The 22,932-nt window shown below is 57.0% G+C and overlaps 4 protein-coding genes across 4 annotated transcripts; 1 reads left to right on the top strand and 3 right to left on the bottom strand.

The window, feature by feature from the left end:
• Nucleotides 1–288: 288 nt before the first annotated feature.
• Nucleotides 289–2,213, bottom strand: DCS_01060 (oxidoreductase; the record flags this gene model as incomplete). The annotated part of the gene is made up of 2 exons (XM_040798395.1): nt 289–2,074; nt 2,125–2,213. 2 exons carry the CDS (start codon nt 2,211–2,213, stop codon nt 289–291), a joined length of 1,875 nt encoding a protein of 624 aa, XP_040659278.1.
• Nucleotides 2,214–3,793: 1,580 nt separating this feature from the next.
• Nucleotides 3,794–8,594, bottom strand: DCS_01059 (phospholipid-translocating P-type ATPase domain-containing protein; the record flags this gene model as incomplete). The annotated part of the gene is made up of 3 exons (XM_040798394.1): nt 3,794–4,727; nt 4,841–8,052; nt 8,115–8,594. 3 exons carry the CDS (start codon nt 8,592–8,594, stop codon nt 3,794–3,796), a joined length of 4,626 nt encoding a protein of 1,541 aa, XP_040659277.1.
• A 5,730-nt stretch (nt 8,595–14,324) lies between these two features.
• Nucleotides 14,325–15,971, bottom strand: DCS_01058 (cellulase; the record flags this gene model as incomplete). Its single annotated transcript, XM_040798393.1, has 2 exons — nt 14,325–15,353; nt 15,495–15,971. The coding sequence occupies 2 exons, from the start codon at nt 15,969–15,971 to the stop codon at nt 14,325–14,327; spliced, it is 1,506 nt and encodes a 501-aa protein (XP_040659276.1).
• Nucleotides 15,972–18,829: 2,858 nt separating this feature from the next.
• On the top strand, nt 18,830–19,894 carry DCS_01057 (uncharacterized protein; the record flags this gene model as incomplete). Its single annotated transcript, XM_040798392.1, has 3 exons — nt 18,830–19,082; nt 19,130–19,590; nt 19,640–19,894. 3 exons carry the CDS (start codon nt 18,830–18,832, stop codon nt 19,892–19,894), a joined length of 969 nt encoding a protein of 322 aa, XP_040659275.1.
• Nucleotides 19,895–22,932: the final 3,038 nt, after the last annotated feature.

Here is a 22,932-nt window from a genome sequence, read left to right as displayed (position 1 = left end):
GTCAGATGGAGCACGAAATACGTGCACGATTTTGACAGCCTCGCTCGCTTCCATGTTGGACCCAGTGTGATATGGTTTTCACTTTGCCAGTGAAAAAGATTGCCGAGACGGCTGAAATTTGTAAGGGCTGACCATCCGGGAGCGTGTGTAAATGATAATCGGGATAGTAAATGGAATTAAAACTCTATATAGATTTTCTACCACAAGAACGCCCCAGTAGGTTGCATCACTCATCTTCGTATCGGTCTCGTGATTCGATGTCAAGGTGGCATTCGTAATTGCATGTCATTACATGTTCTTCAAGAGTCTTGCAAGCCCTCGGGTCTTCCTTCGCACACCTCCGTAGCCAATTTCGACGACTCCCTGCGTAAAGGCCCAGCCTTTCTGCTGGCTCGGGACCGGGTACTGGACGGCGGGTGGGATGGCCGTTCGTATGCCCAGCCAGCCCATACGGTCCTCGCAGACGCTCTTGATGTTGCATAAACCGCGCAGGCCCTCCTTGCCGGCGAAACGGCCGTAGCCGGAACCGCCGACGCCGCCAAAGGGCAATTGGACGGCGTAGTAGGCGGCAAAATCGTTCACGGCGACCATGCCGGCCTTGAGGCCGTCGACGATGGGCCTGAGGACGGGGTCGCTCTCGGCGCCGAAGACGGAGGCGCCGAGGCCAAACTCGGGGGCGTTAGCGATGGCGAGCACATCGGCGGCGGATGATGACGGGGCGCGGAGTAGGGTGAGAATGGGAGCAAAGCACTCGGTCTGGGCGATAAGCATGTCGGGGGTGACGTCGGCGAGCAGGGTCGGCTGGAAGTAGTGGCCTTGCGGAAATTCAGGGTGCGCAAATCGTCGGCCACCGGCGAGGAGACGAGCGCCCTGAGAGACAGCCTGGGCAATCAGGTCCTCGAGACGATCGAAGGAGGCATCGGAGATTAGGGCGCCGACGTCGGCTTGGGGCCCGAGCCGAAGGGCCTTGACGCGAGGCCCGAGGGCGGCAACGAGACGGTCGTAGGCGGCGCCCGAGGCAATGACACGCTCGATCCCGATGCAGTTCTGGCCGGCGGCCTGGAAGGTACCCCGCATTATGATATCGATGATTCGGGCGAGGTCCTTGGCAGCCGAGTCGAGAACGATGAAGGGGTCCTTGCCACCGAGCTCAGCTACGACGGGAGTGAGGCTCTTGGCGGCACTGGTGGCGACGTGGTGGGCGACAGGCCGGGAGCCGATGAAGGTAACGTGGCTGATGGCGGGGTGGGAGCTGAGATAGGCGGCCGTCTGAGGCCAGCAGACGACGGTCTGGACGAGGGCCGGGTCGTGGCCGTGAGCGACGAGAGCGCCGCGGGCGATATCGAGGAAGTAGGCGCTCGACCATGCCGTCTGCTCCGAGACCTTGACGACGATTGCGTTGCCGGAGAATAGGGCGCTGATGACGGGGCCCATCATGTTGTGGAAGGGATAGTTCCAACTGACGAGGGCGGCGACGACGCCCAGGGGCTCGTATCGAACCGTGTTTCTCTTGAAGGCCATGAGGAGATTTGTCGGCCGGCGGCTGGGCCGCAGGGCGCGCTCGCCGTGCTTCAGCGTCCACTGGATCTTCTCGGCGGTGACGAGGACTTCGCCGAGCTGGGCGTCGACCATAGTCTTGCCGCTATCAAGGCCGGCGACGCGGCAGATGTCTTCGGCGTTGTCGAGCAGATGGCGGAGAAGGGAGCGCAGGACGGCGCGACGCTCGTCGAAGGAGCTAGCGGCCCAGACCTTCTGCGCACCGGCGGCGGCGGCGATGGCGCTGTCGACGGCTTCCGATGACGAGGCGTTGACGAAGCCGAGGAACTGGCCGGTGGCGGGAGCGTAGCACTGAACGGCCGAGGAGCCCGGGATGCAGACGACGGCTCGCTCCACCGTCGTCGGCGGCGAGGGCGGTGTCGGCGGCGCAACGACGTAGACGACGGGCCTGCTGGAGCGGGTGCAACGGCCGAGGGCGCGGAAGACGAGCATCGACATGAGAACGGCGATGACGGAGACGGCGACTTGGAGAAGGTTGCCTCCGCCGCCGCCGCCAGAGATGCTGCGTAAACAGCTTCTGCGCACCGCCGTCAGCTTCTGGATGCGCGCCCAGTTTTCAGGAAGGACAATCCGTACGAGACATCGTCAAGACGTGTCGCCACGAACTCGACGAACTGGTCCATGACGGCGGCTGCCGACGCAATGGGCGCTTCCATGGCGCCTCGTGAGCGGATGGGGCGATCCGACGTTTCTAGCTTGCTGTGGAGGCTGCAGTCGGTCGGATAGGCGTGGACACGCAGTCGTCGACGTGATTCGATGCTATGAGCTTGAGTGATCAGCGGTCACCAGGGTGGATGCTAGAGTATGGGGTGGGAGGAATTGAAGCTCCTGTGGGGCACGGGTCGGCAGCTTGTGCAGCCACGACCCATGATGACCCACCTCGTCGAGTTCCCCTGTCATGGTTAAAATGGTTATAGGTAATACTCCATACAAGCATAAAGTACGTAATTACAAGTACGGAGTAAGCAGGTACCTGTACTTACTCTGGACGCCGAGGTGCGCCGTGCCAAGGGCTGGCAAGATATTACTGGTAGTCGCACTCACACAGGCACCGTACTGAGCAGCTACTTTGTTGTACATGTACAACCAAGTACAGCAAAGTACGGAGCATAAACTAAGTACTCCGTACTGAAGTACAGCTAGTAATATGCCCAAGTCCTTTCTTGTACTTGATTACTTAGGTGTTCTGTAGCCTGTACTCCGTATTACAGCGGTATATACAGTACTTCCGCCCAAGTGCCTTGCTAGCACAGGTCGCCAGCGATACGAACTCCTCCATCAACCGACCTCCATGTACTCCTTACTTGCACTATACCGAGCATCATACCGTGTACAGTACAGTACAGTACGGAGGACTATTATCCAGAAGCTGGATGAGCCAACACTTGACGCATTTGCCCCAAAAGGCCTGCAGCCACGCGCATGCACTCGGCAGCGGCAAAGAGAAGCTGTAAAATATCGTATTCGTCTCCAAAATAACCTAGAGCAACGCATGAATGGGGGGCCTGCCGCACCGCATGTTACGCCGCCCCATTTCTCGTAAACTCATCATCGCCTTCCACTCCCTCTCTCCACACAACATACGCTGGCCGCCCTCCAAAGTATGACAGCAGGAAAATGATCAGCCAAAAAGGGAAATCTCTTTGGTCAATGAGCCCCATGCAAAATCTAACTGGGTAAGCAGAACGGGGATGAAAGACTACAACGTCGCCCAAGTCCAGAGTCCAAAGCGAGCATTTCCGCATGCCCATTCCCTGTAACGCCTTGCGAAAGAAAAAAAAAAGATAAGGTAAGAATAAAACGCCTTATCCCCGATTGAGAGACAGGCGACGCCGCAAAGAGAAGAAGAAAAAAAGGCTCGTTTTGACTTGCCATGACGACCGTGGTCGGATGTGTAAGGTACGCTCGGATGCATGTGCGTGTCGTGCGTGTGTGCGTGCGTGAGTGTGTGTGCGTGAGTGTGTGCGTGAGTGTGTGGTGTGTTGGGTGGTTGTTGGGTGGGCCTGTCGTGAGGATCACGGAGAGCAACAGCTCGAAGATGGCTCATGCAAATCGTGGAAAGCATGAAATCTCGCCCCCGCTGGCACGTCCATGACGCAGCTCGAGGGCGCAAGGATGACGAAGCGAAGCGCAAGGGTGGAGGTGTGAGGAGGGGGGGGGTTCCTCGTGGCGATAATATACAGAATCAGCTGCTCGGCCGGCTCGACAGTGACAACAAGTGTTGCCCGAACGCTCCCTAATGATTGGCTTTCTTGGTCAGCGAAAGACCGCGCAGCCTGGACCGGATTCGTCCGCCCGTGTGGACGTCCTGGCTCGCGCTGGATTCGATGCGCGTCAGGCGCGCGGCCGAGGTGAAGTCGGCGCTGGCCTCGTAGCTCGGCCTGATGTGGTCCATCGACATGCGCATCCGGTCGTACGACGGCCTCGTGCGGTCGATCGACGTCCTGCCCTGCGGTGGCGTGTCGGACATGTAGTTCACCGGCGGCGTGTCGAGCGACATTCGGTTCGGCGTGAAGCTCGTCGAGTCGCTGCCGTCCTGGGCGCGGTTGTGCATGGTGGCGCGCGTCGCCGTCGAGGGCGGGTAGATTGGCCGCAAGTCTTCATCGACACTACCGTAAGCCAAGTGCTTCGCTGCCTTCTTGGAGCTGTTGGACGAACGAGATTTCTGGCTCTTGTCATCGCCCGCGTTGGGCCCGTCGCCCTCGCCGGCCGAGAGGTGGGCAAACTTGCCCATCTTCTCCTGCTCCCGGATGATGTCCACGTCGTACGGCCAGTACACCTTCTGCATCGCCTTGATGGCGAAGCGCGGAAAGAGGCAGATGACGGGCACGATGAAGAAGGTGGCCCAAAAGGTCAGCTCGCCGTACACCTGGGCGGCCGTGTTGTAGAAGTAGCCCGACGACGGGAAGGACGTGTAGATGCCCGTCCAGAAGAAGATGAAGAGATCGCTGATGGCCACGACGAGCAGCATGAGCCAGTCCCAACGGTACGTGTTGATGAGGATGTACCCGTTGATCGTCACGACGGCGGGGTGCGCAATGTACGCTCCGAATCGCAACCGGTCCTCCAAACCCAGCCCGTTGGACGAGACCGGACGGGAGGGGACGAAGAGCAGGTAGGGGATGAAGAAGACCATGACGGATTGGTAGATGCCGTCGATCATGTAGAGCCTGCCCGCGAGCACCGTTAGCGAGCCCTCACGTTCCCGGCCGGCGAGGGGGGAGGGGGGAGGGAGGGGAGGCGGCGGTCGCGGCGGTCGGTCAGCCAGCCGTCGTGCACTCACCAAAATTTGCGCTGCGTCCACTCGAGCCGCTCGATGCCCCGCCGGTAGAGCTCGGGCACGGCCAGCGAGACCTTGTCCGAGACGTCCTGGTCCAGCACGCCCATGATGGCGACGGGCACCGAGGTGAAGAAGAGGTTGAACATCAGGATGTACGTGTAGTCGAAGAGGTACGTCATGTCGAAGTCGGCGAAGATCTCGAACCAGAAGATGCCAAAGGTCCACACCATGTTCTTGTAGAAGAAGTTGCTGATGCTCTCGGCCAGGCGTCGATACGACCACCGGCCGTGGACGAGGACGAGCCTCTGGAGGAAGCGGAACTGGGCGATGGCGTAGTCGGACGACATGGCCGCCTGGCGGCCCTCGACGCCGGCGATGCCGACGCCGACGTCGGCCTCCTGGATCATGGCCACGTCGTTGGCTCCGTCGCCGATGGACAGCGTCATGACGTCCAGCCCGTTCTTGACCATGGCCACGACCGAAGCCTTCTGGGCGGGGCTCACGCGGCAGCACAGGACGGACTTGCAGTGCTTGCCGAGGAGGAGGAACTTCTGCTTCAGCCGGTCGTTGAGCGCCCAGCGGAGGGTGAAGCCGTCGATGACGAGGCCGTGCGTGGGCGCCGGCGGTTCGTGCGTCTTCCTCGCCCGGGCGAGGTCCTCGTCGCCGCCATCGAGTCCGAAGATGGCCAGGTTCTCGTCGAGGATGCTCTCCGTCATGTCGAGGAAGGTGTCGTCGCTCGTCTCGCCGAGCTCGTCCTCGTCAATCTTCATGTGGATCAGCTCCATGTCGTTGTTGAGCAGGTTGCAGGAGAAGCCGATGTTGATGGCCGTCTCGACCTTGTCGCCGGTCAAGACCCAGAGCTTGATGCCGGCCTGGCCGAGCAGGGCGATGGTGTCGGGCACGCCGTCCTGGAGACGATCCTCGATGGCGGTGCCGCCGAGCAGCATCAGATCCTGCTCGATGAGCTCGGCCACGGCCTCGAGCTTCTCCTCGCGGTTCTCGAGCGCCGCGGCGGCGGCGTCGTGCTGCACCTTCCATTCCTTGTACTCCTGCTCCGTCAACTCCCGTCGGGCGATGCAGAGCGTCCGCAGGCCCTCCCGGGCAAACATCTCGAGGTGCTCGGCCGTCTGCTTCCTCAGCTGCTGCTGCAGGCCCCTCCTCAGGCGCGCGTAGATGATGGAGTCGGCGCCCTTGCAGAACAGGACGATCTTGCCGTCGGGCATGCGCACGATGGAGCTCATCCTCTTCCTGCTCGAGTTGAACTCGATGGTGTTGAGGAGCGGGTAGTGGCGCTCCTCGCCCAGCACCTCGAGGTTGATGGAGTCGCTGGAGTTGCCGAGGACGACGAAGCCCATGTCGCGGGCGGTCGAGACGAGGGCTTCCTCGTCGGGCGACTGAGCCTTGAAGATCATCCTCGGCGGATCGCCCGGCGTCCGCTCGGCGATGACGGTGTGGCACAGGGCGAGGGCGAGCATGAAATCCTCGTTGGACTGCCTCTGCTCCTGCCCCGACTCGCCGGCCAGGTCGGCGACGAAATCGGGCGCGATGAAGGTGACGTCCTCGTCGTGAAGGTACGGGTTGTCGTGGATCTTCCGAAGGTCCTCGAGTGCCCTGACCTTGGCGTCGGCGATCTCGGCCAGGATCCTCGCCGTCTCCTTGTCGACGTCGAGGCCCTGGCGCTTCTGCATGCCCGCCTGGGCCTCGGTGTAGGCCTCGCCGTACGGCTGGCCGTTGATGGTCGCCTTCTTGAACTCCATGACGTTCTGGGTCAGCGTGCCGGTCTTGTCGGAGAATATGTACTCGATCTGGCCGACGTCGTCGGAGATGTTCCACGACTTGGGGATGCACGGCTGGTCAATCTTCTCGTAGTACATCTCGACGTCGCTGAAGATGAAGATGGCCTGCAGCGTGCGGACGATCTCGAGCGTGATGTAGAGGGAGATGGGGATCAGGTTCTGGAAGACGATGATGGCGGCCCAGAAGGTGATGAAGCCACTCATAGGGGCGGTGCCACCGATGGAGCCGAACTCGAAGAAGTAGAGGGACGCGTCCGTCTTGGCCCAGGCGACGCCGTTGATGATGGCGGCGAGGACGCACATGATGAGGAGGATGCCGAAGTTGCAGACGACGTTGAAGTTCATCTCGCGGGCGATCCTGGATCGCTTGCTGGGCGTGATGCCGGCGTTCATCATGGTCTTGGTGTCGTGGCCGGTGTAGACGACGACGCCGAGGACCCAATCTGTATTCCTCAGGTTGCATCCGCGGAGCAGGAGGTTGTCGATGGTGATGGGCTCCTTCATCTCCTCGGGCTCGTCGGGGTGTCCGGGAACGGGCTGCTCCCACTGGATGGCGCCGTTGTACTTGTAGAGGTTCGGCTGCGGAGTCTCGCTCTCGATGCGGAACTCGGCCCTCTCGCAGTCGCGGGCGTGGCGGAGGGTGCGTCCGCAGCGAAGAGCCTGGCGAACCTTGAGGTTCGTTTCGCCGTCCAAGTTCTTGGTCTCGACGTAGCAGGCGCCGTCCGGGTCCGAGGTGGAGAGGATGATGACATCGGCGGGCAGCTCGTCGTCGTTGTAGATGCGGACGAAGTCGCCGACCTGGATGCTCTTCCAGGTGTCGCGCTTGAACTTGGCCCCTTCGGGCGCGCGGCGGTAGTTGATGAGATCCGACGTCATGGCCTGGATGGCCGAGGCGCGCCTGGCGTCTTGGTCGTCGGGCAGCTGGAACTCGAGATGAGGATGGCCGTCGGCCGCCGTCGGGGATGGCACGGGCGTCATCTGAAATTCCTCGCGGGCCGAGGCGAACGAGGTGCGGTCGGAGAAGGGCGAGGTCAGGGATTCGCGTATCGACCTCCGGGTCGTGTGAAGAGTGTCGAGCGACGGGCGGCCGTCCTCCTCGGCGGGGTTGAGCTTGCGCATCTTGCGTTCGGCCCGGACCTGCCTCGCCTTCTTGGACCACAGGCTCTGGATGGCACGCCAGATGGAGCCGAAAAAGGTCGACGTGGCCTTCTTGAAGGCCCTCCACCCGGAGACGCTGTCGACCTCGACGTTGACATTGTGCCAATTGTGGAGTCGGTGCACGGGCGCGTTGTTGAGCTCGATGTCGAGAATCGTTCTTCGGTAATCTTCGACGGCATCCTTGATGGCGGTGACGATGAAGATGAAGATGAGGGGGACGGCGTTGAGGCCGGGGTTGACGCCGCCGAAGATGGGGAACACCTGTCACGACCCGGGGTCAGCGTCCGCGACAGTCGGGGCTCGAGCATCGGGGGGCCACCTACGACGAGAATGACGAGAAACAGGAAGAAGATGTTGGCCACGTTGTGAAACTGGAACCACAGGTTCTTGGGGATGAAGGAAAGCGGCGTGTACTTGGCCGTCCGGATTTTATTCCGGGGAAAGCTGTTGATCGGGCGGCCGTCCTCGAGCATGTAGTCGGGGAGGGGGACGTTGAAGTAGAGGGTGCGGGTGGTCTTGGCCTCGCTGTCGTCGGAATCCGAGGATTCGTCGCGATCCTCCCCGTCGTCGCGGTCCTCGACGACGGGGTCCCCGAGCGGAGGCTCGTGGGCGCCATGGCCGGCGGAATGCTTCTCGTTGGACCCGGCGCGTCGATGGTGCTGCATGCGGTTCAAGAGCGAGAGGCGCTTGGTGCGACCGCTCTTGACCGTCATCTTCCGCGTGGCCCATCGAGACCGTTGGGTCGCTTGAACCTTTCGACCGTCGGCGTCGGCGCCGTTCTCGGGGATCGTCGGTGAGGTCATGATGAGAGAGAAGTCGCGGGCGAACGCCCGTTCAGCCCCAAGTCGCCAGCCAGGGTAAGGTGTCGGGCTCGGGACGATGCGGGAGAGGTGCGGCGACGAAATCGACGGAACGGGAGGTGCCTCGCGAGGGAACGGCGGGTGCGGGCGAGACGATGGGAGGACGGATCACCGAGCGAGCTCGGCGGTTCGGCGGGGGACCAAGCGATGATGCGGCGGATGAAGGCGTCCGACGGGTCGAGGAGATGAGGAGATGTCGTCGTCGTCGTCGTCGTCGTCGTCGTCGCCGAGGGTGGGATGCTAGTGTGAGAGGGCGAGGATTGGCCGTGTTTCCTCGAGAACAAGCCAGCAGGTACAAAGGGGAGAGGGAGGGGAGCGACTGGAGCACGACCAATCTCGGCCACCTGGGATGGGAGAGACAAATTTACCGGCGATTGGCATGTACCACTTGCTGCGGGACGTGCTGGCGGGGGGGACTTGACTTGACACACTGGCTAGTACGTACAGCAAGTATTACTGTACACACCGTTGGAGGTAGTAGTACCTAGCGGCAGTTTGTGCCAACCGATGCTCGTACCGCCGACGACTCGCTGGGTACCTTTGCCGACAGGGACGCGTCCGCCAACGAGCAGGTACCTTCTCGAGGTGGTATGGAAGGTACACCGCCAGCACCTTAACTGCCAGCAGGTACCGCGGGACCAAGTACGTGTTCCCTGGTTGGGCGCTGTCGGCATCGTACCAACCCATGACGGTAGGTACCCCCCTGGTGGTACGACAGTAGGTAGGGTACCTGCACCGCTCGTGAGCCAAGCAGGGAAGCAGTTGACGAGCAGTCGCCGCTGACCAGCTTTCATGTCGCCTCTACTTAGTTCCCGGCGGATCCGACCAAAAGCGAAAAAAAGTGCGGGTGCGGACGCACAAGCCCGAGTGCGAATAAGCGTCAGCAACGGGGGCCTGCGCTTATGGAAGCCTGCACGGATGATGCATCGCGCTGCAGGTCTCTCCATCCACATGTATTTTCGTCGCGGGCCCTGCCAAGAGAAGCTGGTCGCGAGCACGATGTTGCTGCCGGGGGAGGCTCAATTGCTGCCCAGCTGGAACCGATCAATCGCTCCCCCTCCCCTTCCCCCCCCCCCTCCCCCCCGCCACGCACACGCAGGGAACGCTGCTGTCCGCGACTCGCCCTCAGCGCACGCACAGCACACGTACTAGCCCGCATCAATGCTAGGCCCTGCCTTTAGGTACACTCTTGGTGGTCAGTAGCTCGTACGGGCAACAGGTCGAAGGCCGCCTCCATGACAAGTCGACATCATCACCAGCACGGTGGTGGTCGGGGGTCGAGGTTCGGATGACGCAGCTCGGCTGGCATCTCCGACGCCGCCATCTGGTATTCCGATGCGCTGCCCCTGGTTCGCGTTGAAAGACGGGACGCTGGGATGGCGCGTGCGACGGACAGACGAGAATAGGTCGCGGAGGCGGGCAGTCGCAGGCGTTACAGGGCGCGTCGGCTCGTCTCATTGGCTCGTGGGCACACGGCAGCTCCTCAAACCCCCCTGGTTTTTCGCACTGGCACGCCGGAGATGCGCCAAGAGAACTGAACAGTTGAAAGTACGAAGGACAGGTACGGAGAGCAAGTAACTCACACAGTGCTCCACGCCTAAAGTCTCCTTACTCGGTCCGCCGTACGTGTGAGTACTCCTTCAAGTCTATACTTGTAGCGCACCTACTTCTTGGTGTACAAGTAAGTACTGTACAGTACGGAGCACCTGTGGGTGCATGCCTGCCTTCTGCCGGAGTACAGGACAACTACTGTAGGTGTACTGTACAGCGGACTTGGGTACCAAGTACACCTAGAGCCACGAACGGGCAGTGCTCTATGGAGTACGGAGTATGGAGTGCAAGAAATAGTAATACTCCGTACGGAGTACTTGCAGTATTATTATACATTTCTCCGTGCAAGTACTATTTTCGTACCTGCACAGCCGCGCTGTTGTGATATTCAATGCTCCTATAGGTACCTTCCCTGCTACTGCCTGCGAGGGCTCGTACTTAAGTACCTGTTGGACGTATACTTACTCCGTGCTCCGCACAGAGTACGCACAACAGCGTGATGCACCCACGTCTGCCAGCTGATGATGAATGATGATAGGTCATCCAACCTTTGCAGGGTTGGCCATGACAATGACGGCAGGCGGCAAGCGAGTTGCTGACATGGCACTGCCTCAGGCTTGTGGATTTGGTGCTTGTATTTTCCAGTGCCCGCTGCTGTAATTTTGTAGTACGGAGTACGGAGCAGTCGTACCCGCATGTAAGTACAGGGTCTCACCAGCCTCCCCTCCCTTCGCTCCGGGCATTGGGCAGGCAGTCAGGAATTATTGGGTACCTCCAATGTACTGTACTTACCTTGGTACTTAGGTGCCTTTACCTAGTACTAACGGCCATCGTCAGCCTGGGGCTCCCTGGACCCTGGGGGGCGCACTGGCGCCGTAACGGTACACCTTGGCTTCATCCGTCATGGTACCTAATACGCCCAAGCCGTCGCTGGTCATCCAGGTTTGGGGTGGGGCGCCAGAGGATCCATCCGTGTCCGGGGACATGGTCGCTCTCCGATTCCGAACCTTCAATTCCCATTCCCCCCTCGCTCCGGGCCAAAAAAAATTAAAAAATTGTCGGAGACGAGCAAGAAGGAAAGCAGGCATTTGTGATGCGAAACAGGGACAAAGCCCCTCAATTCCTCATGTGTTGTTGGACCTGTGTCAAACCGTTTTGATGAATCCTCCATGCATCGAGAGGCTCCTCGACACCCAGATCGAGCGTCGCTCAGACGCCACAGCCCACCGCACAGCGAGAAAGTATAAATGATGAGCATCGCATTGAATGTATCTCGGTATACAAAAGTAAAGGGTATTTATCCAGAACCCGCCAAGTAATACTATTGATTAATCAAAGTGTACTCCGTACAGTTACTCCGTATGGGAAAAATGCAACAGTGCAGCCTGGAACTGTGCTTGGATGTGTGCGGACGGAGTTTACGGTACAAGTATTACTAGCGACAAGCCTATTACCTACCTACTACCTAGGTAGTAGTATGTGTATGTTAAATACTCTCCGTAGGCACCAGTAGTGCTTGATACTTGCTGACACTTCCATTGCTGCACAGTACGGAGTACTAGGTACTTACTAGCTGTACACGTGCGCGGCGCCAACGTGGGACAGCTTGTTAGTTGGTGATTACCTAATGCAGCACTGCTGTATCTGTACATGTTGGGTGTGCAGGTAGGCGTGTACATGTTGGGTGTACAGGCTGGTGTACCTGTAGTACAAGGTCTGGTTGCGTGCTTTCCGTACTCCGTACTCCGTAAATATAAGGAGTACGGAGTACGGAGTAAGGCGTGCAATTACTTGTGCGGAGTATGGTATCAATCTTGGGACAATCTCAGTTCCAGTTCATTTACAACTTCAACTATAATACGGAGTACATGTACATGTATGCGTACTTTTAAGTACTCTTGTACATGTACTTTCTCTACGAGTACGTACTGCACTCCGAACATGCGCACTTCTCCTACCCAATACTACCTTTGCAAATCGGAAGGAGTCGGTTCGCCTGCGAAGGAATACTCCGTACGACCCTGTACAGGTTCAAGGTACATGCACATGACGATACTCCTGCCATATGTCGTCCTTGCTCCGTGGTGGAAAGTGCCTACAAGTACATGCTCATCTGGAACTAACAATAATACATGTTGGACAGTCACATGTGGCGGAGTAAGAATTAATACTGGTGTACTCCGAAATTCAGCTTGCGAGCCACACAATATCATTAAGTATATCATTATTACAAGTACTCCGTCCGTAATACTACCGGCACGAAACGAGCGAGTTCGTACTAATAATTAATAATTACCAATCGTCACACCCCCTGTCCATCTCGGGTTTTCGCACTTTTCAATGTCCGCGCCGTGCCGCGCCGGCCCCCAGGGGGTCCTCCCTCAATCGAGTAATTTAGCGCCCAATTGAAGCAAGAATGCGTGCCAGCAACGAGCGGGCGATGTGCTCAGCAGATAGTCAACCCCGGTCTGCAGTACATTCAAAGTACAGTACTCCGTACTCCGCACGTTACTTGCGATTAGTCAGGCCGCGGTCGGGGGTGTGGGGGATACGTGAGGCTACGTGACCATAGCCGACCCCGGTTTCGCGAGGGGTTCATTCTCGTCCCTTGACCCCTTTGTTAGTACAGTAAGCATCTCCATTCCCATCCTCTCTACTCCGTACGTACAAGTTTACTCCTTCGCGAGGGGGGTTCATTCTCATCCTGGCCCCTTCGTTATTGCGCATCTCCATTCCCAGGTGCTCTCTATCATTCGCTAGGGTGCAAGTGCGAGTACTTGCATTTCCATACAGTATACTAGCGAGCATGCTTACTCAATACATAACATCCTTTATTGTGCGGAACTATCCACTCCGTACTCCGTACACCGCATGTACTTGCGCATGGGGCAGGCAAAAATAAGTGCTGTACGTTGAGCCATCGGTGCCATAATTGAGATGTGCATGTATGTAGTGTAGGCGAGCTAAGTACGTACGAGATACCAGCGTCGACACGGACTTTAAAATTCTGTCCTTCATTAATGTTCGTTTCGTAACTGCTCACAAGGCCCGACTCCCTCCCACTTCGAGAGGCAGGCTTGCCACGTGTGTCACTATCGGTATGAGGTCATATTCTCGTGATTACGTCACGTCAGCGACTGTTGATTTCTTCAACGCACGCAAAGGCCTGGACAACCGCTTCGATGATCAACGAGGACATGTTGATCGTCCGCAAAGAGCTGTCCTGTTTTCTGTTGCAGCCCACTGGCAATATTAATGTTGCAGTGAGGGACTGGTAATGATCGGGCCTGGAAGGCTAGACGGATTCGAGACGGAGGGTTTCGGGCACGGACAATGATGACAAATTGAGCAAGAAAAGAGCAGAAAAAAGTCGACGATGCCTCATATGATTTCTGGTCCTGATCCGTACGCTCGGATATGGTAGCGGTCCCAGTGCACGCCAGATGCACGAGGACAGTACTCCGAACACTGAACTGCATCCGTCGGTGCGCGTGCTTGACGTGCTGTGGACCGGGTCAATGTCACAGGGACGACCGTCTTTGAGAGTGCTCGTGGACTTTGGCCAGCATGTTGACAAGCGCACAGCCAGTCATCTGCCGTCGCAATGACCGCACAACACACCGGAACCATCTACTCGTACACGCAATAGTACACATCAACAAGCGTGAACATTGGCACGGACCCCCGCCTGTTGCCACTGCTACACACACGCATCGCATACTTGCTTATCTATATCCATTCATATCTGCCCACCCTACCCTGGACCACATTTTTTTGGTCTACCTTGTGCGTGCCATGTTGCCGCCGTCGGTGCAGCAGTGATGTGTGCCTACTACCTGGGGACGGTCCCAAAGAAACCTTGCTCGACGTGGAAATGTCTGTCTTCCGAGGGAAATTCTGTCCAGTCACTTTGGATTTTGATTCGTCGCATGAGCCCGTCAACAGGCATGGTGGACGGCCGAGCACGGTGAAACGGCTCGATCACATACCATAGGTACTGCACATGTACATGTACAGTAGCACGAGCATGGGCCCGGATGGTATGCGTACGGGTATTATTGTATTATTGTTCAGAGGGGCCATGGAAGGGAATACAAAGACATGCACCAACGACGAAAGCCATCATTTGGCAGTAATCACGACAGTAATCTCCGTCGCGTACTTCAAATTCGACGACGTAAACAAGGCCAGCGTACGGGGGTCGCGCGGGAACGAGACGAGGCTGCCGAAGGGGTGGACCTGGACGTTGTAGCCGTTGGGGAACTGGGATCTGGGGAGGATGATCTCGGTAGGCGCGTGCATGGCCGGGTTGGAGGTGAAGCGCAACTTGAACGTCCTCGAGCGGGCGTCGAAGCCGAAGCCGAGAGGGGTGCCGGCGACGGCGGCGGGGTAGGCGCGGCTGTAGTGCTTCGCCAGCGGCGGGTGCGGCTCACCCGAGGTGCGGTTGTACAGGTTCTCGTAGGCCCAGCCGATCCAGGAGACCATGTGCTCGTCCGTCGCCGTCATGGCCTCGTCCAGACGCTGCATCTGAGCATCGTCGCCCATCCAGAACTCGAGCTCCGTCAGGACGCCGGCCGTCTTGAGACGCACGTTGTCCTCGTGCCGGTTCTTGAGCGTGTTGGAAATGGAGCCGATCTGCGGCGGGCGGTAGTAGTGGTAGGAGTGAACCGACTTGGAGCCGTCGGCGAGCGGCACGTTGCTGAAGCCCGAGTTGATGTCGAGCGTGGCGCCCTCGAACCAGACGAGGGTGTCGTCGTCGACGGTGCGGATCTGCTTAGTCACCCGGTTCCACAACCCCTCCATGTTCTTGCCGTCAGCGACGCCGGGGATGAGCAAGGTCGGATCCGCCCACGTGTCGCCCACCCACGGCTCGTTCAGCAGGTTGTAGCCGACCACGTTCTTCGTCTTCGCGTAGCCCGACGCGAGCTTCCTCCAGTAGGCGGCGAAGGCATCGCCGAGGCCGTCGTGGTTGTTGTACAGCCGGCCGAAGGCGTTGCCGACCGCCTTGGAGGTGTAGCTCAGGCCCCAGTCGACCGTGTTGCAGATCGAGGCCGGCGTCGGGAAGCCTTCTGCGTCGGTAGGGAAGGGCGACAGCTTGAGGGGGAAGGGGTACTTCATCCAACCCGTCATCCAGTCGGGCTTGACGAACCACTAACATGCCGCGAAGCAGAATCCCGCGTCAGCCTCGGGCGTTGCGGCTCGTCTTCCCGCCTACTTCGGCACGACCACGACCAGGACGGACGATTCGTCCGTCCCGGGGCGAGGGGCGGGCGAGGGGATGGGAGCACGTACGTCTGGTGCGCCGTGGCCGCACAGCTGCCGGGCGAGAAGGTCCTGATGCACGTCGACGAGGACGTAGATGCCGTGATCCTCGGCCAGCTTGGTCTGCTGCTTCATGATGTCCAGGAACGTCTGGTTGTACTCGCCGCGCACGGGCTCGGCGCCGGCCCAGCTGTGGCCCAGGCGCACGACGTTGAGGCCCAGGTCCCGCAGGTTCTCGACGTCCTTCTTGCCAAAGGACGAGCGGCTGGGCTGCCACTCGAACGGGCGGTACCACGGCGGCTCCTTCATGACGACATTGGTTCCGTGGAAGAAGCGTGTGCGGCCGAACTCGTCGATGATCTGATGCGAGTCTTGGTTCACGAGGCTGATGCGGGCCATGGACGGATGCGCCTTGTACCAGGCCTCGCCATCCTGAGCCTGCACCCAGGGCGGCAGGGCGCCGAGCACGGCCAGCAGCGAGGCCGCCGCGGTGGTGGGTGTTTTCATGTCGCAGCTGAGAGGACAAGAACGACGGAAGGATAACGGAGGGAGGCGAGGAGCTTCCGACGACGACGAGAATGCACGACGCCGGGGGGGGGGATTAATACCCCGTCCATGCCTCCTCTGCGCCGTCAATTCGGATGCGGCATTTCCTCGTCCTCCTCGTCCTCGTCCTCGTCCTCGTCCTCGAGCATCAGACAGCGCCATGTGATTACGGTGGCTCATCCTTTTCCGACGGCCATGTCCGCGACTGCGACGATGACAACGCCTACGTTGCATGATCTATCCCTGTCTCGCCGAGGAGGACCATCTTGCCGCATTGGCCAGCCGCACTAATACTCGTGGCCGTACGTGGCATGCAGCGCATACTTACTTGGATGCTTGCGCGTGTAGGGAACGCACCTGGGGACCATGGGACCAGCGGTATACGAGCAGAGAGGCGGCTACATGCGGGATGCCTCGATGGATTCGGCGTCAACACCGCCTAGAGCGCCCGTCAACGCCCCGCTTGAGCGCCGGCATCAAGGACTGCGAGGGAAAACGCCGTACTCCTACATGTCCGTGCATCGTGCTTGCAGATGTCCTTCTCTCCACGTACAGTACCCGTTGCGGCGCGTGCCGAGCGGTGTCGCAGTTTTACCTGCCCTCGGCATCTTCAGTGTCGGTTCGGACTCGCACCGCTGGTCTCCGTAATTCCCATCCACGTTTCATCCGAACAGCACGCGGCAAAGACAGCTGCCGCTCCTTGCGCCGAGGTCCCGGAGTGTCGTGGAAAGGACTCATGGTGTGTATGGCATGTACAGGCGCGAGCGCTCGTATTTGCAGATGTAAGTAGGATCACGATATCGACAGTCCCAGCACCGTCCTCTTACGTACGGAGTACCGGTTCCAGTTCTTCCCACGACACACCCGCCACCAGTACTTGCTCAGGGTGCTATGCTCGATGAGGTAGGTAGTATTACCTACAGCTAGTAAAGAGCGCAGATCCTTTCCCCCGGGATGCTACGTCGTTCAAGCAAGTACTGTACATGGAGATGCCGAAATATGGGCCGCAGTCGTCACCTACCAGGGTCCCTGCGCACACGGGCCCATATCACGACCGTTTGCCTTTTGCAACATTTTGGCTTGGCCCGAAAGATCTGAGAGACAGATGGTGATCCAGACAGGTGGTGACCCAGACAGATGGTGATCCAGACAGTTGGTGATCCGGCCTAGCCAGCCAACGACGATGAGATGATGCACAGTACGCACGCGCACTGACTTGCACGGACAGGCTATTACTGTGCAGGGCATATCTGGGGTAGGTGGCTCCGCACAGAGAGCGCACTTGCACTGTGCTAGCATTCGTGCTCTACTGTACCTAGTAATATGGTATGGTGCATTTGGAGGTGAACTTGTAGGCGTACGAGCGCTATATGTACTCCGTAGTACAAGAAGTAGGTGCACGGAGACGTACTGAATGAAGTACTTGCATGTACATACTTGGGAGTGCCCGTAATTACGGAGCACGGAGTATTACTGCTAGTGTTGTGCGGAGTAATTACAACTACAGTACAGTGCTTACTCCGTACTCCTACTGTACAGGGTGTCCCGCATTTCCATTACATGCAAGTACTCTGTAATACTGGACGATGAACTTGAGTAGATCATGGGGAAGCCGATGGATCCGTCTCAACGTGTGTTCCGTTCACTGAGTAATATTACTGCACACTTACTCCGTACAGTGAAGTGCATTTGCGTCCAAGCAAGTTCATGCACAGTTCTCACATTGTACTGTAGTTGAGCAATTCCATGCAGCTTTCGCGGGATATCCTTGGCGCGATGCATGTTCAAGTCGGTTCTACCCAATCATCACACACTGGTTTTGGTAGGGAACTTGTCGAATAAGAAACCCAAGCAAGGCCATAAAAGCCTAGAAATTGCCCGAAAAGGGTCTTCACGCATGCCAATTTTTGTTTGCGCTTCATATTCGAAGCGCCATCTCCAAAAAGCATGAATCGGGCACTCTTGTTGACCCGACCGTCTCGGCAGTATCCACCAACTCAAGCGGCAGCTCGCCCGCCTCTCCGACGCCCGGAGGGCCACGGCGACGGGGTAGTTCTCGACAGAGCTTGCAATCTTGGAGAAGATGCCGTTCCTGTGTGGTGCAGTTGTAGAGTTTTGTTCTTGGCCTTGGCCGGCTTGCGATTGTTAATTAAGCGGCTGGATTCCGAAAGGAGCCATCTTCTCCTAAACACTAATTCCGCAACCTCGGCCACGGGGATTTGCTACTCTATTACTGCATTACTCGAACTAAACCGAAAACTTTTAGGTAGAAGACAAGGTCGGGTAGCCGTCACTTATACCAGCTGTACTGGGGCCGACCACAGTACTCCATTCGTTCATTCGTATTTTATGCAGCCCGATGCTCGTGGAATGTGTCCTGCTTTGCAGCCATTTCTGCAATCGCAATAAGAGACCCATGGATGCGTTGGACTTGTACTCTCTAGCAGCTATATATAAATGTGCTTCGTCTGGCGTTCCCAAGTCAGATGTTTGTAGTATCAATCGATACCTTTCATTTCAGGATCGATCCATACGCCGTCGATACCATGATCATCACTCAATCAACTCTTTGCGCCTTCTGGTCTGCGCTCCTCTGGCTCTTCCTATCCAGCCTTGGCAACGCTCGTTTCTCTGATCATGTATCAAGAGTAGGTGGGGGTGCTGACAGTCCCAAAACTTTGTTTACGCGACAATGGGATACGAAATTCGTTTTCCGAGGAGACAACAGGGACCCTACGACACTCAAGTCTGCCGGTGGTTTTTTCCCGCACGTTCCGGCGTATGCAGCGCGCTCATCATCATTCAGCATGTACCGCCACATGGAGAAAAGTCCATTTGGGACTGCATTCGTGTCAATCTCGCATTCACCAGATATTAGCATCGATTACACCGAGTACTTTGGAAACAAAGGGTTCATCTACGTCATTAAGCCTACGGCGAATATTATTGATGCGGAAAAATCGAGAATTCGTGATAATTCGCTCCAACAGGAATGCTTAGCACTAGGAGGCGTCTCATGGTCACAGGTTCACGGATGGATACCCCAGGAGAGATATGAAGCCTGGATGAGGAGTCGGTCGCCTGCTCTGAATGGCCTTGACCTTTCTGTTTCGCATCAGAATCGGGAAACCAACGGTTCATGGACGAGCTCATGCCTCAAGTCGAACGAACCCCGGATTTTCAAGCGGACCGATTCAGAACGAGCCGTCTTTCAACCTTGACAGAAATAGTAGACTTTTCCAGTAGAAGAGAAGCCGAAGCATTTATGGACAGGGTTGGCCGCAACAGTGACGTCGGGTGGACGGGTAGTTTCCCGCTTCCCTCGGACGTAGTATACAATGAAAAACTTCGCCAAAAAGCCGCCAAGAAGAACAAGATGGCCCCAGGAGGAGATGAGGAAGGCCCCGACGCCAAACAGCCAAAGCTTGAGGGGGATCCGGGGCCGAGCAACGAGCATTGCAAGCGCGGCGAGAATTGCGGCTCGCGGGTTCTCAACCAAGACAACCCCGAACAAGCACGTCACAGGCAGCTCAGACCCAAACCCGCCGGCCACGGATGGAAGAGAGCCGGAAGGTGCATTGTCAGATACCTACGTTCCGGACGAGGTCAAAGAGGTGCTTCAACGGCAGCCCTCGCTGGCCAACGACGGCCTGGACGAACGAAGCCAGCAAGACGCTTTGCGCGACAGGTTCCTAGCCCTTGTCGACCCTGAGAAATACGCCTTCAAATCCCACACAACGGATCACGCGGTTTTATTCCTTTCGTTGAAAAACAACTACATCGTACGATGTGATGGAGGTGATGCCGTTGGTTCCAAACTCGACCTGGACACTTGCGCTTTCGCTCCCATCGCTGAGGCCAAACCAGTGTCAAGCCGACGGTAGTACCGGTCCTGACTGCCCGATGATTACTCTGTCCGCAGAGTAATATTCCGGTTCACTTATACCCAAGAAAGCATTAGTACATGCACAGTTACCCGTTCTCCGTCCTGTACGTTGCAGTTGAGTGCGGCTTCGAGTCGATACAACCATCCCCAATCCCAACTACGTCAGTTGACCCGAAACCTTTCCAATCTATTACCACCCTACCAATCCAGCTTAAAGGTAGGAGCCAGTCAGGGCTTCCATGGACAGGCTACCTAACATGTGCATGCCTAATAGTGTATCGTGCACTGTATATGTAAAGCTAGGCAGCATGGTTTTGACCTCTTGAGTCTCACGCTCTCGTTTGTCTTTCGAGTAATAGTAATGACGAGTTGATACTTTGCCGACATGGATACGCTCACGTAGTTGTACAGCTGGGAAGTAGGTGTACACGTACTGTGCGGAGCACAGTGTAAGCACCAATATCCGTACTCCGCCTGCGCAGAGGTTCGCAGGACGGTGCCTGCGAGCGCGAAGACGGCATGCCACCCCAGCGCGCTCATCCTCGAATGCGTACGATCCTTCTTCATGCTGCTCGCTCGGTTCCGATGTTCCTCTTCCGCTCGGTCAATGGCGGCTCGCACACAAGAACGGACAGCGGCTGTACAAGCCTTGCAGTGTATCGGTCTGGGGCCCGGCTTGCTCGAAGCAGGCAAGGTGCGAGGACGAAATCGAAAAACAAGGACAGTGAATAATCGAAATGAAATCTGTCGTGGTCAATCATGTACAAGTACCGTGCACCACGTAACTTTTTCCTGTTACACAGGAGACGTCAAGCGTTTCATTGTATCAAGAGCTACTCCGTACTGAAGATGCCGTACAGTTAGCGGTACAAAAAACTGTTGCTTGAGGACGCTGTAATTGTGCTTATCTAAGTATACAGCGGCAAAAAGCATTTGCCCACCCTCAAGTACTTACTGCACAAGTACCATCAATTTCAGCCTAGCCTAGTTTGCAAATATGATCATCAATTTCTGTTCATTTAATTACCACCTCGTTTACCAACGTAGGCAGCCATCATGGCTTGAACGCATGTGTCAACTAGCTTCGATGAACTGAAAGATCAATAGCCTACCATGTCTCATTTCTGCAATGCCGGAGTGGATTTTCTGCCGCTCGAATTAGGCAGATGCGTTTCATGATGCAATCATCAACATTATTATGCTGCCGAATTAAGTTTGACGAGAAATGGGGAACCTGGGGGTGGCCAAACGGAAGTACTTTTTACCACATACTTGCACGTAATAGTACATGTACTTGTATTAATTGTGCTCCATACTTACATTGATACTGTACGGAATAACCCTACTCCGTACGTGTACCTGCATTGCAGGGGTGCCTGCTGCACAGCACAGCACTGGCTATGACGCCCTTCCGGGTGGAGTTCAAGCGACGTCGTATCGAATTCAACTTACCTACCACTCTTCGGCATGATGAGGGCGAAGAGATGTGAAGACTTTCAACACTCGAAATCCAAATATTCTGCCATTCTCCGGCAGGAGTTGAACCACGAGCCACTCCATCAGCGGTGAAAGATGCGTTGCCATCTACGCCATTCATCACGAGGCGAGCCATGAGGCAGGTGCGAGATACTTGCGGGGACTTGAGAGTACTTACACCGAGCCCGCCTAGAGGACACGCCTGCTCCAGGCGGCAGCATTCGGTGCACCAGAGGAAGCTCGCTCGGGGCTCTGGCCACTGATGGAGAGAGCTGAGCTGCCTGAATTAGTGCGGCATTTGCTACACCAAAGGGGCTGGAGATGGGCCGAGATGGATTGACAGAGCTGTGCTGCCTGCATGGGTGCCGCAATCAAAGGGGAGATGGCAAAGTATCTTTCTCATCAGGTGTACAATAAAGAAAAATGGCTGCATAATCGTCCTCACCCGGCAAAATTCTTTCGTTTCCTTTCCTTCGTCTTGTTGATCTGAAGGTATAAAAGGGCAAAAAAGGGGAGCCATCACTGGGTCTCCCGATCTGCCCACCTCCTTCCTGCAGACCTGCCTCAGACATGATTGACAATCTTTTAGCTGTTAGCATTGACCGAAGTCTTAGAAAGTCGTAACTTGTATAATCATCATCAGCTTAGCAGGTACAGTTTTTATTTTTTTCCTATAGCTTCTTGCAGCTGTCGATATGGCAGGTGGGGGATTGATGCATCACGACTTCCGCCGTATCATGGTTGGTCTGAGGTGCTAACGACGTAGCAGGGCACTATCGGGCACCGGGGGGGTCGCGCATCGGGGTTTTTTTTTCTGGTGGCCAACATCTGGCCGAACGAACAGTGATGAAACAAGACGACCAATCTGCAATTTTAGACGTCACTTGACGCTCTGCAGGGTCGTCGAGAATCTGAGTTCTAGACGCACTAGTCATTACGTTTCTTCTCATATCACGTAGCATCGCGCTCTCCTCCATGACCAGGCGGTCAATTTTGCAGTGCTGGAACCTATTCCGAGCCGGTGCCAGAATTCGCTGCCCAGGCTATGCGTCACAATGCGGGCAGTACGATAGGAAAGTGGTTCTTTGCCGGAACTAGATGTGCAAATTGGCCTGTCCATTGAAGCCTCAGACATGCTCGTACCATTGCCATGGAATGGCGGGGTGGTGGGGAGGCGGATGGACGCAGTGTGTCAGTCAGTACATGCACCGAGGTGGAATCAAAGTTCGATGGCGCAAAATGGAGAGAGTATGCTGGCGCCTGAATCAAGGCTCGCATCAGCCGCATGGAAGGAGAAGTATAACAACGACGACCTCAGCCAGCGAAAGATCCGCCTTTCTTTTCCTCCCTTACCCTCCGAAGGCTGACAAAGTCGTAATAAAATATTCACACGTAAGTCCAACCTTGTTGCGTCCTTTCCGTCGCCGGCATGGCTGTTGGACGTAGTTGTTTTCAGGTCTTTTTTGGGGTCCGTCCGTTACTATGCTGATGGCCTCGCAGCTGGGCACAAGGGGGCTTACCTTCGGAGGGGTTCGCGCGGAAGGAGAACAGTGATGATGA

This window comes from Drechmeria coniospora, chromosome 01, assembly GCF_001625195.1.
Source record: "Drechmeria coniospora strain ARSEF 6962 chromosome 01, whole genome shotgun sequence".
In the NCBI taxonomy this organism is placed as follows: Eukaryota; Fungi; Ascomycota; class Sordariomycetes; order Hypocreales; family Ophiocordycipitaceae; genus Drechmeria; species Drechmeria coniospora.
The sequence above is the reverse complement of the archived record's forward strand: the minus strand, read 5'-3'. Positions and strand labels throughout refer to the sequence as shown.